At 48.6% G+C, this 16,802-nt stretch overlaps 1 protein-coding gene and 1 pseudogene across 6 annotated transcripts in view; both read left to right on the forward strand.

Annotated features, from left to right (window-relative positions):
* DIS3L2 (DIS3 like 3'-5' exoribonuclease 2) overlaps positions 1-16,802 on the forward strand; it is a 392,221-nt gene that overhangs the window by 313,118 nt on the left and 62,301 nt on the right. Inside the window, exon 14 of one of the 6 annotated variants that reach the window (XM_055573743.1) lies at positions 6,843-7,196. The exons of the other annotated variants lie outside the window; for them this stretch is intronic. Coding sequence (XP_055429718.1) covers positions 6,843-6,872 — 30 coding nt within the window. The 3' untranslated portion in view covers positions 6,873-7,196. Of the gene's footprint in view, positions 1-6,842; positions 7,197-16,802 lie in introns of those variants that run through there. 6 annotated transcript variants of the gene reach the window in all.
* On the forward strand, positions 7,559-8,447 carry LOC129647996 (FAU ubiquitin-like and ribosomal protein S30; annotated as a pseudogene).

Here is a 16,802-nt window from a genome sequence, read left to right on the forward strand (position 1 = left end):
GTGGAATCTTCCCAGACCAGGGATTGAACCTGTGTCTCCTACACTGGCAGGCAGATTCTTTACTACTGAGCCACCAGGGAAGTCCAAGGGAGGAGAGTTGAATCAGGGACTCAGGCTTCAGGTTCGGGCACGTGCATTGATGCAGTACTACGACTGACAAGGACGTACCTTAGATTAGGAGAGCTGAGAAGTACCTGAGTACCTTCGGAGAGGAGAGTTGAGTTTGAGGGGCCACCTGGAGACAGAACAGGTCGAGATGTGGAATAAGCATGTGGGCATAGAGGTCTGGAGATCAGTCGGTCGGTCGGGCTCACCTAGAGGTAGCCATTTGGGAGCCATGTCATCTCTGCCACCATAAGAATCGCTATCCTTCTCTTTCGGGTAGTGATAAACAGCACAGGAAGCTTCTACTAGAAGTTCAGGGTTCTGGTTGAATGTGGACAAGCCGTGGAGATCGTTCTAGAACCAGGGAGGCTTGAAGAGTATTTATCACTCTGTCAGATTTACCCCTCTTTTTTCCATTTACCAGCTTCATGATAATCATATAAGCAGGATTTTCATTTCCATGTGTGCATCTCATTTATAAGTAAATCCACAGCCCAGAGTCTGTGCTCTCTTGAGAGGCTCCGGGAGTGAAGTTGGGGAGGGAATAGCCTCGGGCTCCAGCTCTCGGGGGGCGTGGGGCACAGGACTTCCCAGTCAGAGGGTGTTGCAGTCCTTCCTTTGAGGGAGAGAGTGAGTTAGCGATCACACTTTAATTTCATGTGGAATCAGGGAAAACAGTCCACATTTATGCATCCCAAGGCATGGACGAGACTTGAAAACTTGACCTGGTTGTATATAAACAACACTAATTACACCCACTTGTGTGAGCTGATCACTGTTTATGTCTTTTTAGCATACGCATAAAAACTAACGCATATCATTAAGTGTTGGAGTAGGTCTGCTGAGCAGCTTGTTATTATAACCCTAAACTTTCATGTGCTCACCCTCCCTTTAGGCATGTCACATAGTCATTTACTCATAATTTTCAAAAATTAGAAGGAATGCAGGGAGTAGTATTCTGGAAGTTGTTAAAAATACAGACTCAGACATGATTTTCAGCCCTCACTGGACAGATGTTTCTTGGGCTCCTATTGTGTAACAACTACCGCTTCTAGTCCTACAAAGGAGCCTGAGGACTGTGGAAGACAAACTTTCTTCTACCCTAGAGGTGTTTAGTGAATTTGTGAAGAGCTCTGCACTTACAAGAATCTTCAGCAAGATAAAAGCAAGGGCATAGTAAGTTGGCTTCCCTGGTAGCTCAGTTGGTAAAGAATCTGCCTGCAGTGCAGGAGAACCTGGTTCGATTCCTGGGTTGGGAAGATCCGCTGGAGAGGGGATAGGCTACCCACTACAGTATTCTGGCCTAGAGAATTCCATAGACTGTATCGTCCATGGGGTCACAAAGAGTTGGATACGACTAAGCAACTTTCACTTTCTATGTGCTTATGAGAAACTTCAGTAAGATAAAAGCAAGGGCATAGTAAGCTGACACAGGGCCAAAGGAATACCCAGCCTGATGGTTCTTTGGTAGATGGAGTAGTGAAAGCAGGCTGCTTGGGAAGGGCAGTCCAGAATCACAAGATGATCAGAGTGAAAGGCATGCTTGGTGAAGAAGAGCTGAGGGCCAGCCAATGCCCACTCCATCAAGATTCAAGGGATGTGTTCCATCACACTCCTATCCCATCTGAGTTCTGAACCCACTGAGAAATAGACACACAAGTCAGACTGAGATCAAAATCGCCCAACTATTACTGGTGAATTTTGGATTAGAGAAAGGCAGCCTGAGCCAGTTCAGGCATTTGGAACAGCTCAGAAGTTAATGCTGTAAAAGGAAACTCTGATGGGGCGACTCGAGGGAGGAGGGGTGTGTGCTCTTCAGACAGGGCGCTGGGCACCGAGTGCTGGGATGGCCTTCGCGGCTTGGCGCCCTCCCGTGAGCACCGGTAAGTAGCTGATGCTTCAGCTCTTGGTAAGAATAGCTAGGACGCATCCTCAGCAGAAGGCTGAAGACTGGTGTTTATATAACTTCAGAAAGTAAACATGGCTCCCACTCAACCTCTAGAAGCTTTTCAACTTGCCCTCCGGCTCTTTCTGCTTGCCTGTTATCCTGGCTCATCTCTTACAGAAGGGAGGATCTTCACCCCTATGCTGCTGCTGCTGCTGCTAAGTCACTTCAGTCATGTCCAACTCTGTGTGACCCCAGAGATGGCAGCCCACCAGGCTCCCCCGTCCCTGGGATTCTCCAGGCAAGAACACTGGAGTGGGTTGCCATTTCCTTCTCCAGTGCATGAAGGTGAAAAGTGAAAGTGAAGTCGCTTAGTCATGTCCGACTCCTAGCGACCCCATGGACTGCAGCCTACCAGGCTCATCCGTCCATGGGATTTTCCAGGCATGAGTACTGGAGTAGGTTGCCATTGCCTTCTCCGTCCACCCTATAGACCTGTCTTAAGTTTTCAGGCAGCTGAAAACTGAAACTCCAAATCCTGCTGCAGAGAAGCTTGCCTTGGCCAGCCCCTCCTGCCCTCCAGCTTAGGGCTCCCAGAGCATCTTATTTACACCCAACACCTGTCTGGATCACATTTTCACATTGCTTTCACGTTTTCACATTTTCCATTCGCTTCCCTGTCTCCTTCTCTGAAACTATGAGTTCCCTCGGCTAAGGACAGCGTCTGTTCATCTTTATGTCTCTAGCCTCTGCCCAGTGCTTGTTTTTAAGGGTGTTTCAAGGTCTCTAAGCATCTCTATACACACGGGTCTTTTTGAAAAAAAACAATGGTAGTTATGATCTGGGAGAGGGACTAGCTCTGGAAGAGAGGTGTGCTTATGTAAGAGAAGCAAACACACGTTATGAATCAGAGAGGCTTCCTCCTGTTTTGAATAAAAGGCTTGGGTGTTTGACTACTTGCCAGGGCATACAGGGTTTAGGACAGGGTGTAATGAGGCCTTTCTCATGGAGGAGCTGCCTGGACAGGTGTGAGGAGCCAGGAAGCTTTAGCTCCCCAGGGGGTTGGCAATGCTTCTAAGGCTTCCTGAGCACTTCTGTGTGCACCTCTGCATCCTCAGCCCTCTGTGCCCTCAGGGAGCCTGGCAGAGCGGCTCTCAGGGGAAGGCACAGAGGCCCCCAGTGTGCCAGTCTGGAGATGGAGATGCTCAGGCTTGTCCCCAACATGATTTGCCAGCCTAGAAAGGTGGGCCAGGCACCCAATCCCTCCCACCCGCACCTGCCTTTCGAAAAGCGTCCTTCCTGGGTTGAGCTAATACCAGCTGTCATCCCCCACCTCCCTGGTGAGATGGAAATGATTCTTACCCCACGGTGGGATCCCCAGCCTAACACTTCCTCTGTGAATTCTGATCAGAGCCTTGTTTCGCTTTTAATGGAAATCATTTCCACAAGACAGGGGTTGTGTTAGTTGCTGCTGGGCTTTCTGAGAAGAGAACTCACATCACAGCTGGGGTTGAGAGTGTGCCCAGATGATTCACACCTAAGTCCCTAGCATCTCCAGGGGGCAGTGAAGTGAGATAGTGGGCTCTCACCCCAACCAAATGATACATGAGAAACTTCTGGGGGTCGAGCAGGGCAGTGGCCGATTCTCTCTGAGACGCGAGCCTTGCAGGTTAGTGGCCTTGACAGACAGAATGGATTTGGCTCTCCCAGGACCCTGGCTTTTGGGTAATTGTGCTCACATTGAGGAAGCTCTTGGACTCTCCCCTTCTATTCACAGGACACTCTGAACGTCCTCCTTCTGCCCCCATGTCAAATCCCACGTCACTCGAACATGAGCCAAACAGCTCCGTAAGAGGCATGGAATCCTTTGACGTTAGTAAAACCTGCACTGGGGAAAGGGAACCCTTGCAGCTGATCCTTAGATTTCAACCATGACCACTTCTTGGGGCAGGCCCAGTTGATTTCGATTTCCGTGGTTCTGCGAGCTGGGGGCTCCGCTGCTGCTGTTCGGTCAGCCATCTGTGCTGAACCCCGCTGCCAGACCCCGCTCCCCCAAATGCCGCGTTCACCTGTCACTCAAGAACCTGCTGTCTCCTCCAGCAGATTTCACGGGTAGTGAGATTTTCGTTAATATTCTGGGATGAGAAATAGGATTTGGGGGTTACATTTTGCCAAACGAGAGCGTTTTCTTTAAAAGCCTGCAGCCATCTACCACCTCCACGATTTTATAAATCAAACAGTTTAGCACCAGTACAAAGGAAGACTGCATTTCACAGCTCAGGGCAGTCTCTGCCATTGACCTGGTTGAGCTTCATGGAAAACCTTCCTCTCGTGTTGTAGATCTTAGACCAGCCTTTGAGAGCTGCTGGAGAGTTCCATCAGATCCACACATCCCCTGGCTTTGGAGGCCCTCAGCAGTCAATTCCCCGTTTCCCACCCAGCTGTCTCCCTTACTCACTCATCCTTCCCTGCCTTCGCATAGCCCAGGCCTCTACTCACTTCCCCCAGCTCCCCTGCACCCCACTTCCTCCAGAAGCCCACTTCAGAGAGGCCGCTTCCTCCTCCATCCACGTCTCTTGGCCTCCTTCCACGTCTCTCGGCCTCCTTCCTCATCTCCCCTCGGTGCCTGATGCAGTGCACCCTAGGTCTTCATTCATGTCACTCTGTCGTCTTGTCTCTTTATTCCCTTCCCCTCCCTCGCCGTAGATTCCCTTCCCCTCCCTTGCCGTAGAAGGCAGATACCTCACTGTCACTTCTCGCTCGCCCATAAATCTGCGGCGTTGGTATGGAAGAGGCAGGCTGCAAGGCGTTCCTAGCGCTCAAAGTGCCCGTGTGGTCAGTGTACCCGTGGTCAACGGTGCTCCAGGACACGGTGCCCATTTTATAGTCTAGAACTTGAAAATATAATCCTGTTTGTTATTCCTCAGGAAATTCCCACGTTTTTCAAGAATGGCATTATTGTAACCTGGTTGCTGCGTTCTGTAACTGCTTCTGTTCCTGTTTTAAATGGCACACGACAGACGTCTTTAACCAAAGAGAACTTAAGAGCTTTAAAAGTATTTTATAACTTTAGACCATCCCTTTTGACTTCTGTTTTTAATTTCTTACATTAAAACATGTCTACCAGTTGGAGAGTACTGTGCTGGATACTGGGACCAAGAGATTAGAATGTGGCCCCAGCTCTCAGAGTAGCTTAACGTTTCATGGAGGGAACAGGGACACAGACAGAACAAGCAGGCACACAGGGCAGGTTGGTTCAGGCCGAGTGTGGAAGTGGCTGCCATGGTATTTTACCTGAGGACTTTAGCTATGATTTGAAGGGACCACTTTAAAACAAGGTCATTCTGTTTTTTAAGAGTTTTCTCCTGTACAAAATAAAAACTAGCAGTTTGCTGTAAGAGAATGCTAGAAATGCTGAAAGTAAATTAGAAATGATTTAATTGCTTCCTGGAGTTGTGACACCCCCCCACCCCCAACCCCACCCCACGTGTAATAGCTATGCTACGAGGATGTTGTTAGATTAAATAACTTATGGTCATAAAACACTTAGAATGGTCCCTGACACATAACAGCAAATGGATGTTAGCCATGTGCCGGGATGCTGAGAAACAACATGAAGCGAAGGTGCAGGGGCGAGGAAGGCTGGGCTCCCACTGCTGGGTGTGAGTGGTCTGGTTAGGTTGGGTGTGTGAAGGGAACACTGCAGTAGGAGGTGAGACTGGGGTATCCTGAAGCACTCAAGAGCCAGTACTGATGCTGGAATCACAGGGAGAGCTGGCAAGATCTGTGAGCAAGGAAGGAAGGAAAGTCACACGTCACCCCCCATCTCCCATCACTCAAACGTTCCCTTGGTACAGACATACCACCGTTTACACAACCCTTCCTAATGCTGTTACTGTTAGTGTTATTATAAATAACGCTCCAATTAATATTCTTATGCATTGTTAATCACAGTTGTTTTGGATTATTTCCTTGGGAATATATGCTTAGAATGACCAGATTAAAGGAATAGCTTTTTTTTTGTGATACTTTCTCTTTTTATTAACTTTTGTGATTGTATTATAAAAGTAACACATTTGTGCTATGAAAATTTTAAATTAGCAAGTAAGCACCAAAACAAAAGCAAAAAACAAGTAAGCCCCAAATAGCCGTCACCTACTAATAGCATGTTTCTAGGTATCCTACAGCTTGCACGTTTTTTTTTAGAGCTTTTGACATAAGCCATAGGATGATTTTCCAGAGAGGTTAGACTAATTTAGATCTTTCCCCGGCAGGAAACAATAGCGCATTGTCCCTGCCTCTCACCAAATTGAGAGTTTGTGGGTTTTATTTAACCTTTGTTAATATGGTAGCTTGGAAATGGTATTTTATTATCATTTTGGCTTGCCTTTGTGTTAACTGCTTGTGGGTTCAATCCGCTCTTGAGTCTTTCTATGAAAGGAAGAAGCTTCCTTCTGCTATCACTACTCTCCTAAACCCTAGACACAAAAGCCACAATTTTAGCCAGAATTACTCTTTTTCCCCAAGTAAGGTAATAATTCGGAGAAGGCAATGGCACCCCACTCCAGTACCTCTTGCTTGGAAAATCCCATGGACAGAGGAGCCTGTTAGGCTGCAATCCTTGGGGTCGCTCAGAGTCGGACACGACTGAGCGACTTCACTTTCACTTTTCACTTTCATGCATTGGGGAAGGAAATGGCAACCCACTCCAGTGTTCTTGCCTGGAGAATCCCAGGGACGGGGGAGCCTGGTGGGCTGCCGTTTTTGGGGTCGCACAGAGTCGGACATGACTGAAGTGACTTAGCAAGGTAATAATTTATATACAGTAAAATTTACTCTCTTTAGTTTATAGTTCTGCAAGCAAAATCACTGTGGACAGTGACTGCAGCCATGAAATTAAAAGACACTCCTTGGAAGAAAAGCTGTGACAAACCTAGATAGTGTATTGAAAAGCAGAGACATCACTTTGCCAACAAGGTCTGTATAGTCAAAGCTATGGTTTTTCCAGTAGTCATGTACGGATGTGAGAGTTGGACCATAAAGAAGGATGCTTTTGAACTGTGGTGCTGGAGAAGCTCTTGAGGGTCTTTTGGACAACAGAAAGGTCAAACCAGTCCATCCTGAAGGAAATCAAGCCTGAATATTCATTGGAAGGACTGATGCTGAAGCTCTAATACTTTGGCCACTTGATGCGAAGAACTGACTCATTGGAAAAGACCCTGATGCTGGGAAAGATTGAAGGCAAGAGGAGAAGGGGGTGACAGAGGATGAGATGGTTGGATGGCATCACCGACTCGATGGACATGAGTTTGAGCAAGCTCAGGGAGATAGTGAAGGACGGGGAAGCCTGGCACGCTGCAGTTCATGGGGTTGCAGAGTCAGACACGACTTAGCAACTGAACAACAAGCTACACACACCACAAGCAAGACACAGAACAGTTTCCTCAGCCCAGAAAATTCACGTACACCCCTTTGTAGTCAGCCCCCTCCCCTACCCTGGCAACCACTCCTCTATTTTCTCTCCCTGTACTTTTACCTTTTCCAGAATGTCACATAAGTAGAATCAGAATGTGGGTAGCTTTTAAGTCGAGCTTCTTTGACTTAGCATCACGCCCTTGAGGTTCACCCCTGTGTTTTGTGTGTATCAGTGTTCATTCCTTTTAATTGCAGAGTAGTATTCCATGGTATAGATGTTCCACAGTTTGTCCATTTATCAGTTGAAGGATATTTGGGTTGTTTCCGGTTTGGGGCCATTATAAATAATGCTGCCATAAACATTTGCCCATAGGTTTTTGTGTGATGGTTAAGATTTCATTTCACTTGGGTAAATACCTTGAAACTGGGACTTGCTAGGTCATGTGGTAAGTGTATATGTAACTTTATAAAAAATTGCCAGTGACGTAGCACGCAGCGGGCAGAGAGGACGTGCATGCCCTTTCTCGACTCCATCTTTGTGGTAGCGGCAGCGGTGTCCGCGATCTAGTCGCCAACACGCAGCTCTTAGTCCACGCCTAGGAGCTACACACTCTTTTAAGGTGACTGGCCGGGAGACAGTCGCCCAGATCAAGGCTCCTGTAGCCTTGTCGGAGGGCGTCACTCCAGAAGATCAAGTCCTGCTCCTGGCAGGCATGCCCCTAGAGAATGAGGCTACTCAGGGGGCCAGTGTGGGGTAGAGGCTCTGAGCACCCTGCAAGTAGCTGATTGCATGCTTGGAGGTGAAGTCCATGGTTCCCTGGCCCGTGCTGGGAAAGTGAGACGTCAGACTCCCAAGGTGGCCAAGCAAGAGAAAAAGAAGACAATGACAGGCCGGCCCAAGAGGCGTGTGCAGTACAACCTGTGCTTTGTCAATGTTGCGCCTACCTTTGGCAAGAAGAAGGGCCCTAATGCTAACTCCTAAGTCCTCTGTAATCTTGGCTTTCTCTAATAAAGCCACTTAACCCAAGAAAAAAAGAAAAAATTGGCAAACTGTTTTCCGGAGTGGCTGTACCACTCACCAGCAAAGTATGATAGTTCCAGTTTCTTTACCTGCTTATCAGCACTTGATATTATACAGGTTTTTGTTTGTTTGTATGTTTTAGCCCTGCTAATAGGTGTGTAGTGGTATTTCATTGTGGTTTTAATTTGCATTTCCCTAGCAAAGATCATGGCATCTGGTCCCATCACTTCATGGCAACTAGATGGGGAAACAGTGTCAGACTTTATTTTGGGGGGCTCCAAAATCACTGCAGATGGTGACTGCAGCCATGAAATTAAAAGACGCTTACTTCTTGGAAGAAAAGTTATGACCAACCTAGATGGCATATTGAAAAGCAGAGACATTGCTTTGCCAACGAAGGTTCGTCTAGTCAAGGCTATGGTTTTTCCAGTGGTCATGTATGGATGTGAGAGTTGGACTGTGAAGAAAGCTGAGCACCGAAGAACTGATGCTTTGGAACTGTGGTGTTGGAGAAGACTCTTGAGAGTCCCTTGGACTGCAAGGAGATCCACCCAGTCCATTCTGAAGGAGATCAGCCCTGGGATTTCTTTGGAAGGGATGATGCTAAAGCTGAAACTCCAGTACTTTGGCCACCTCATGCGAGGAGTTGACTCATTGGAAAAGACTCTGATGCTGGAAGGGATTGGGGGCAGTAGGAGAAGGGGACAACAGAGGATGAGATGGCTGGATTGCATCACCGACTCGATGCACGTGAGTCTGAGTGAACTCCGGGAGTTGATGATGGACAGGGAGGCCTGGCGTGCTGCGATTCATGGGGTCGCAAAGAGTCGGACACGACTGAGCGACTGAACTGAACTGAGTGACTAAAGACCTTGAGCTTTTTCATGTGCATATTTTATTTTTTTGGTGATGTGTCTCTTTGTATCTTTTGCCCACTTAAGTGAATTGTTTGGTTTCTTATTACTGAGTTTTATGAGTTCTTTTTATATTATGGCTATAAATCCTCCATCAGATTTGCGAGATCTTTTCTCCCTGACTTTGTCTTGTCTTCTCATTCTCTTGTTTCTTTATTCCTTCTTGCTTAATCATTTTAGACTCTTTTGAAGAGCAAAAGTCTTAAATTTTGATAAAGTCTAACTTACTGAATTTTTAATGGATTGTGTTTTGGTGTCACATCTAGGAAATCTTTGACTGACCCCAGATCACAAAGATTTATTCCTATGTTGAAGTTTTATAGTTTTAAGATTTACATTTAGGTTCCTCACTTATTTCCTAGCCCCAGAAGTTTCTTTTATAAAACATTTCCATTAAAGAGACAGACACCCCTGGGCAGATTTGGGATGGATTCAGTCCTGGCAGCCTACCCAGGTATGGTGCCCTTCAGGAACCATCTGGAAAGGAGATGTAGGCCTCAGAAACTGCCCGGGAGTGGCTGTTAAGCAGATAGTTTTCTCTGGCTTAAGACTGGGCATAATAGTGAAGATTGCATCTTATAAAGGAGAGTTAGGGTGCTAAGAGAAAAACCTCCAAACTTTCTGGATAAATCCTCTGACTGCTGCCCAGAGTCCGGACGGTGAATGGTGCCAAGCACAGGACTTTGTCGATTACATGCAAACACCCATGTCAGTGACTCACCCGATCATGCTTTAATCTCATAACCGAGAGAGAGGCTTTTAAAAATTATCGTCAACAAGGCAGCTCGCTGGTTATGACTGCCATTGAAGTTGGGCTTTCCTCAGAACAGCTGGGGTACAATGTGGTGGGAAGAAAGCCTGATATGAGTGAGAGGCCAAGGACTGCTTGCCTGGGAAGGAAGGATGTGCAGCTAACGTTTGACAGAAATCTGTGAGATGAATGACTTCAGCCAAGCTGAGTAGAGGCCTGCCATCTTTCATCCATGGGAAAATACACTGCAGCAAAAGAATTCAGAAAACAACACTGATTGTCAGTTTTGTGTCAGTCACTGCAGGGCAGGTAAGAAACAGTAGTCCAGAGCATGTGCCAGCCAGTAAAGTTGATGGGAACCAGGAGAAGATTCCTGTCCCAGTAAAGGAGAACACATAAGAGTAGGCTGGCCATGGCTTCTCCAAGGGTCTTCCAGGCAGAGCAGTGCGGGGGTTGGAGTGTTCTGGCAGGTGCAGGCCATTGGCCCAGCTGGGTCATAGGAAGCACTCACAGAGACAGTGGGAGATGCTATTAGAAGTGTGTGTGCATGCTAAGTCACTTCAGTTGTGTCCAACTCTTTGCAACCCTATTGACTATAGCCTGCCAGGCTCCTCTGTCCACTGGATTCTCCAGGCAAGAATACTGGAGTGGGTTGCCACGCCCTTCTCCAGGGGATCTTCCAGACCCATTGATCGAACCTGTCTCTCATAGCTCCTGCATTGGCAGGCAGGTTCTTTACCTGGGCAGCCCCATTGGAAGTGTGAAAAGTGAAAGCAAAAATCACTCAGTCGTGTCCGACTCTTTGCGACCCCATGGACTATATAGTCCATGGAATTCTCCAGGCCAGAATACTGGAGTGGGTAGCCTTTCCTGTCTCCAGGGGATCTTCCCAACACAGAGATCAAACCCAGGTCTTCTGCGTTGCAGGCGAATTCTTTACCAGCTGAGTCACAAGGGAAGCCCATTGGAAGTGTAACCAGGGTCAGTCTCACAGGACCTTGTTTGTTCTACCCTGGTATACGAGTTCCTTCTTGAATTCAACTTGGTAACACTGAAGTATTTCTCATATGGGCATGATAGAACAGGACTTTCTTTTCAGAAAGATCTCTCTGGAAGCTCTGTGGAGAATTCAGAAAGATCTCTCTGGAAGCTCTGTGGAGAATGAATTAGAAAGGGCCAGTTGGATGGCTGCAGTGGTCATCTGAGGGAGACCCCATAACTTGCAGTCATACAGCCAACGGGAAGCCACAGGTGAGGAAGACCCTGAGGAGGTGGAATCAGAACCCAAGAAAGGGAGGGGCACCTGGATGGATGTTCCTGGGTCTCTGGGCAGCGGCCTGGATGTGGCACCACCCGGGAGAGTCCCCCCACCATCGAGGGACCAAGAGCAGGACTGAGGACCCTCTGAGCTTGAGGTACACCGTGGCCATCCCGTTAAAAGACACCCTCGTGGCAGCCGGCCTCAGAAGCCTGGTACGTCTCCACCACCCCGCCCCAGGGGAACTATGCCTGTTCCTGGAGGCATTAGAAATACACGTGCCTGCCCAAGTGCAGTGAGCAGGACAGGGAACATGCTATAAAGCTAGTGAGGTGGTACGGACGCACAGAGCATTGAGGAGCGACACGTGGCACAGCGCAGAAGCCTCTGTCCCTGACCGCGAGCCAGGGCGCCGGACGGGGCTTCCCCAAGGCACGGAGCAGGGGAGGGCAGCCATCCTCTGGACTCAGCCTCCCACCGCCACCACGACCAACCCCTTACCTTCTCTCTTCCCAGCCCAGCTCTTCTCATCTGTTTTTTGTTTTTTTTTTTAAAAAGTGAATTCACTCTCAGTCCTTTTGAAACCCAACATGTCAGTGATAGATGAGGCAGTATTCTTTAACTTCAAAGGAGAAGAAGTGAGTGAGTGAAAGCGGTCCAGGGGAGTTGAAAAGTCCAAGGGAACAGGAGACGCATGGGGTGACCCCGCCGTCAGGAGGAGCGCCCTCAACCCCACCCCTGCTGGTGCCCTGCAGAGGCCCAGACAATGCCACTTTCAATAAATCATGAAGGATCCTGAATACCCGTTTTTGTCTGTTTTCAATGAACCCTGGGCATGTTGCTTAAGATATGGCCAGCCATTTGTGCTGGGTTCCCAGCTACTCAAAGCCTCGAAGTCAAGTGCTCTCTCGACTAAATAATGGAGTCTTTGCATATGAGATTTTGGGGGAGCTTTTTTTTTTTTCAGATTTCCATAGCTAGTCACGGTAAAGGTGACCTTGTGGGTAGTGTGGGCCATTGTGACCCTTCACACATCCATCCTTTGAGTGATGCTGAGCTTTGTGGGGTATCCATGCAGCACCTAATTCAATCACACGTCTGACCCCTGCCTCTCTTTGGCACTGTCCTCTTCTCTGTGCTCCCTGTGCTGCTGGGGGGAGGGGGTGTGGGGTGGGAGGGCTCTGCACAAACCCTGGCTGTCCTCGGGAGGCATTCTGTGCTAAACAGAGAGCTCTTGGCCATCTTTCCCACTTTGGGAATTCTAGGCCCCCTGGTGACTCTGGCCTGGGGAGCGGGTGCTTGTTCTCAGGAGGGTTTGCTCATGAAGATGCCTGCTGGAAGCGCCTTTTAAGCGTCCCTGGGTAGCTTCCACACTCACTGAGAAGAATAACCTGGGGTCATTTAAGGGCTGGCTGGTCATTTCCTTAATCGTCTGTGACCGTTAAGAGCCTGACTTTCTATAAAGAAGCACAGAGGCTTCCTTGACTTGTTATTAATAATAACAAACAGCTAGAATTTATTGAGCACCTGCCATTTGCCAAGTGCTTTCAGATGTTACCTCATTTAATCCTTAAACCTTATACCCATTATTACAGATGAGGAAACTGAGATTTTTGGTTAACTTCTCAGAAGTCACATAGCTAGAAACGGCAGAACCATGATAGAAACATTCCTTATTCTGCTTAATTTTTATCATCATCTCTTGTTATATATTCTTTCATGAACCTAAACAATGGATTAAGGGTTTCCCAGGTGGTGCTAGTGGTAAAGAACCCATCTGCTGGTGCAAGAGATGTAAAAGATTCAGGTTCGATCCCTGAGTCAGGAAGATCCCCTGGAGGAGGGCATGGCAACCCACTCCAGTATTCTTGCCTAGAGCATCCCATGGACCAAGGAGCCTGGCAGGCTGTAGTCCATGGGGTTGCAAAGAATCTGACACGGCTGAAGCGACTTAGCACACACACAGCACGTGAACCTAAATGATGGATCAAGTCCTACTTATAGGATAACTTTGAAAGGTTATCTTAAAATACCATGTGACCTCATTTATAAACATTCTTAAAATGAAGGAATGATAGAACCGGAGAACACAGTTGTGGTTGCCAGGAGTTTGGGGATGGGGGGGGACAGGGAGGTGGTCTAAGGAAGACCTCAGTGGTGAAGGAAGAGTTCTATATCCAGGCTGCAGTGAGAGTTACACGAATCTACACATGTGACTAAGTGACATAGAACTAGACACGCATATCATGCCAGTGTGTTGCCTGCATTTGATACTGTGTTAGGATCGTAGAAGACGTCACCTTTGGTGGAAGCTGGGTGGGGCCTCTCTGTTCCGTTTTTGCTACTTTTGTAAATCTGTAGTCATCTCAAAAAGTGTGTAGTTGAATTCACCTGAGTGGGACGCCAGCCTTGCACCTGGGAAGAGGCCAGGTCTCAGCTCAGAAGTTGCTTGCTCTCAGAAGGCAGTCCACATCAGAAAGCTGCAAGTGGCCTAGGAGAAGAACCCACACTAAGAAGAGGGCCCGGGATTCAGCCTCCATCAGAGGTGACCCGAGCCTCTGTCATCTCACAGGAAGGGACTGAGCTGAGAGTCAGGGCTCCTGGGCTCAAGTCCCAGGGCTGCAATTACGTGACTTGGGGCAGGCCTCCCAGTGTCTGTGAGCCTCCATGTCCCCAGCCATAAAGTAGGGTGGTCACAGCACTCACCCTCTGAGGTTGTTAAGAGATCCACTAAGAGGACACATCAATGTGCACACGTTTAGCACAGAAGGATTTACTGTGCCTATTCATCTTGTTACCATCGTCAGTGTGATTTTATCTGTTCCCAGGTGTGCCCTCTGCTTCGTAGTCAGACCAGTCTTGTACATATTCACAGTGAACATTCTCTCTTATTTCTCTAGTGTGGATCACTTACTCTTCCAACATTTATTTTTTGAGTGCCTACTTTGTCGAAGACTCTTGGGGACACAGTGATGGACGCTGAAGTCCTGTTTCCTCCCATTCCCTGCAATCTCCCACTCAAATCAGGGTGTCCTGCAGACTCACAAGGCCTTGTCTCTCCCATGCAGCCATGCTACCAGCCCGCTCCGAGCTCCAACAGCGCTAGAGTCAGCGTGACTCGGTCATCTCTGCCAGCCTGAACTGTCCTTTTCCCTTGTGCCTCCTGGGGTGCCTAGCCTGGTGCTGAGCAGAACAGGGAGCATGTTTAGCAAGTAGTTGCCCAAAGAACTGTAAAGTTCATGGCTAGAGGCGCCCAGGACAGTCTCTCTTCTGAGGCCTTCACTTTACAGATGACGTGAGGGACAGCCCATGGTCTACGTAATGGAGACTGGCTCTCTGGGTCCCCAACACATTTCTTCAGTACAATACTAATAGATCCTGTATTAATCTTAGTTTTTGTTGTTGCTCTTTTTTTTTTCATTCCTGCTATTCAGTGTTTTGACCAGCTGGCTGGTACTTTCCATTTTAGCCTTTTGCAGACCCAGAAGCCCTTGGCTGCAGTTTTGCTCTTCTTTCTAACTGTGCGACTGAGCCGTATCAATCAGAGGGCAAGTGCATTGAACTGGAGAAGCAGAGCCAGCCCACGTGGCTCTCTCTCCCTTGCCTTCAGTTGAGTGGGCTTACCTGGCACCCCCAGTCTGCCAGCAGGCTCCGGCCTCTGGCAGGCCCACCCAGGCATCTCCCTTCTGTGGTCCAGCTTCTCCACCTGAAGCTGGGCGGGCGGTCTGCACAGTTTCTCACTAAGGCAACTGGCCTTCAATTTCGGTTGTTCTTTGGTCAGACCTTTGCCAGTGAGCCCCGCAAGACTGACGATCTGAACCCCAGTTACTATCCTCTGTCTCTTGGAATCTAGAAGAGAGAAGTACTTGGTTGGAGCCCCAGCATCTGGCTTAGTGCCCTCTTCACAGATGAAGGAATAGCAGGTGTGGCCCCCCGGGACTGCCCAGACTGCAGTTAGGTGGGTTTGGGGTCCCTTTCTGGCTCTGCCAAGTGGGTTGATACAGCACCCAACCCTGGGTAGGCAAGCTACTCAACCTCTCTACACCTCGGTTTCCTCGCCTGAAATGGCAGTAGCAGAACCTGTACATGTGGCGTGCTCGGTGCTGTGTCTGGTTGAATATTGGGACCTCTTATTTCTGCTGCTAATGACATGGCCCTACAGCCCCTCGGAGTTTTTTTTTTTTTAAGGTTTGTGGGGATCAAAAGCAGAAATTGATGGGGCTGTCTCTGTTGCAGCTGACAATCTAGTTGGACGGTGTGAGAGTTAAACAAATATACAGCTGGAGACATGTTTCAACTTGAGAATAAATGGGAAGAATCCGACCACGATAGAAGCAGTTTTCCACATCCGGACTGTCAGAAGCCAGCCTCGCCGTGCTCTAGCAGGTCGTCTCGGCCTCTTCCCTTCACAGGCAGGGATTAACAGACAAGTTGTTGCTGGTGCAGAGGTGCCGGGCAGCTCCCCCTTGAGACACATCTGCCAACCTGGCGGGGCCTTGGGAGCTTTTCTGTTGAGGCGCGAGCCTCGAGTTGGGGCACCATGGCCTCCCTGCCTGCTGCTGCAGTGGGGAGCAACCCAGGAGACCTGGGCCATGGTCCAGCAGGGCTGCCTGTGACGGACGACCTGCAGCAGCATGGCCTCCCAGCCACCGCAAGAGCTGGCAGGGCTCCTGAAGCCAACAGGGAGGCCATGAAGCATGTGTCCTCTTGCAGAGTACCCCCCTGCTGCGTGTCCTGCACACAGAGAAGGGGCTTCCCAAATACCACCCCAGTTAAGAAATTGAACCCTCTTACTGTGGAAATGCCTCTGGTATTAGAGGGATCACATCTGGAACTGTTGAGTCTCCCCCAGTCACTTGTTCCAGTGTGCTGTCCTCTAAATTTGATCTCAACTCATTATGAGGAATAACTCTAAGCCTTATTACATCAGGAACATTTATTTTGCCATAGCCAGGTACTGTTCTAACGTGCTTTCTCTCATGTGATTTCCACACAACCCTGTGAAGTAGGTACCGTTATTGTCCCCATTTTACAGAAGAGGAAACTGAGGTCCAGAGAGGTAAGGTAACTTGCCTGGGGTCGAGTTGCTCATAGGAAGTAAAGCCAGGATTCGAAACCAGCTTCTGAAGTGTCTGTACCCTTTCCTTCTCTGCAGCGTTGCTTGTTGTTTAGAGGGACCCCCACTCACAGGTGAAATGAACTCCTTTCTAATATAAGGCCTGTGCCCAGGCAGGAGGGTCACTGCTAAAGGTGACCTTTTAAGAGTGCTGGAAAGAAAACCTGTCCAGTGCTCTTGACAGTTATCCTAGAGGATCCCCAAGGTCCCTGCAGTCTGTGGGGGGCCTCTGACAGCCCCCCAAGTTCCAGCCCAGAGCCCCTTGAGAGATTACACAAACGTTGGAGGGAAAACACATTTCTGCCCAATGAAACTGTTTCTTTAAGATTATTGTGAA

This window comes from Bubalus kerabau, chromosome 3, assembly GCF_029407905.1.
Source record: "Bubalus kerabau isolate K-KA32 ecotype Philippines breed swamp buffalo chromosome 3, PCC_UOA_SB_1v2, whole genome shotgun sequence".
NCBI classification, from domain to species: domain Eukaryota; kingdom Metazoa; phylum Chordata; class Mammalia; order Artiodactyla; family Bovidae; genus Bubalus; species Bubalus kerabau.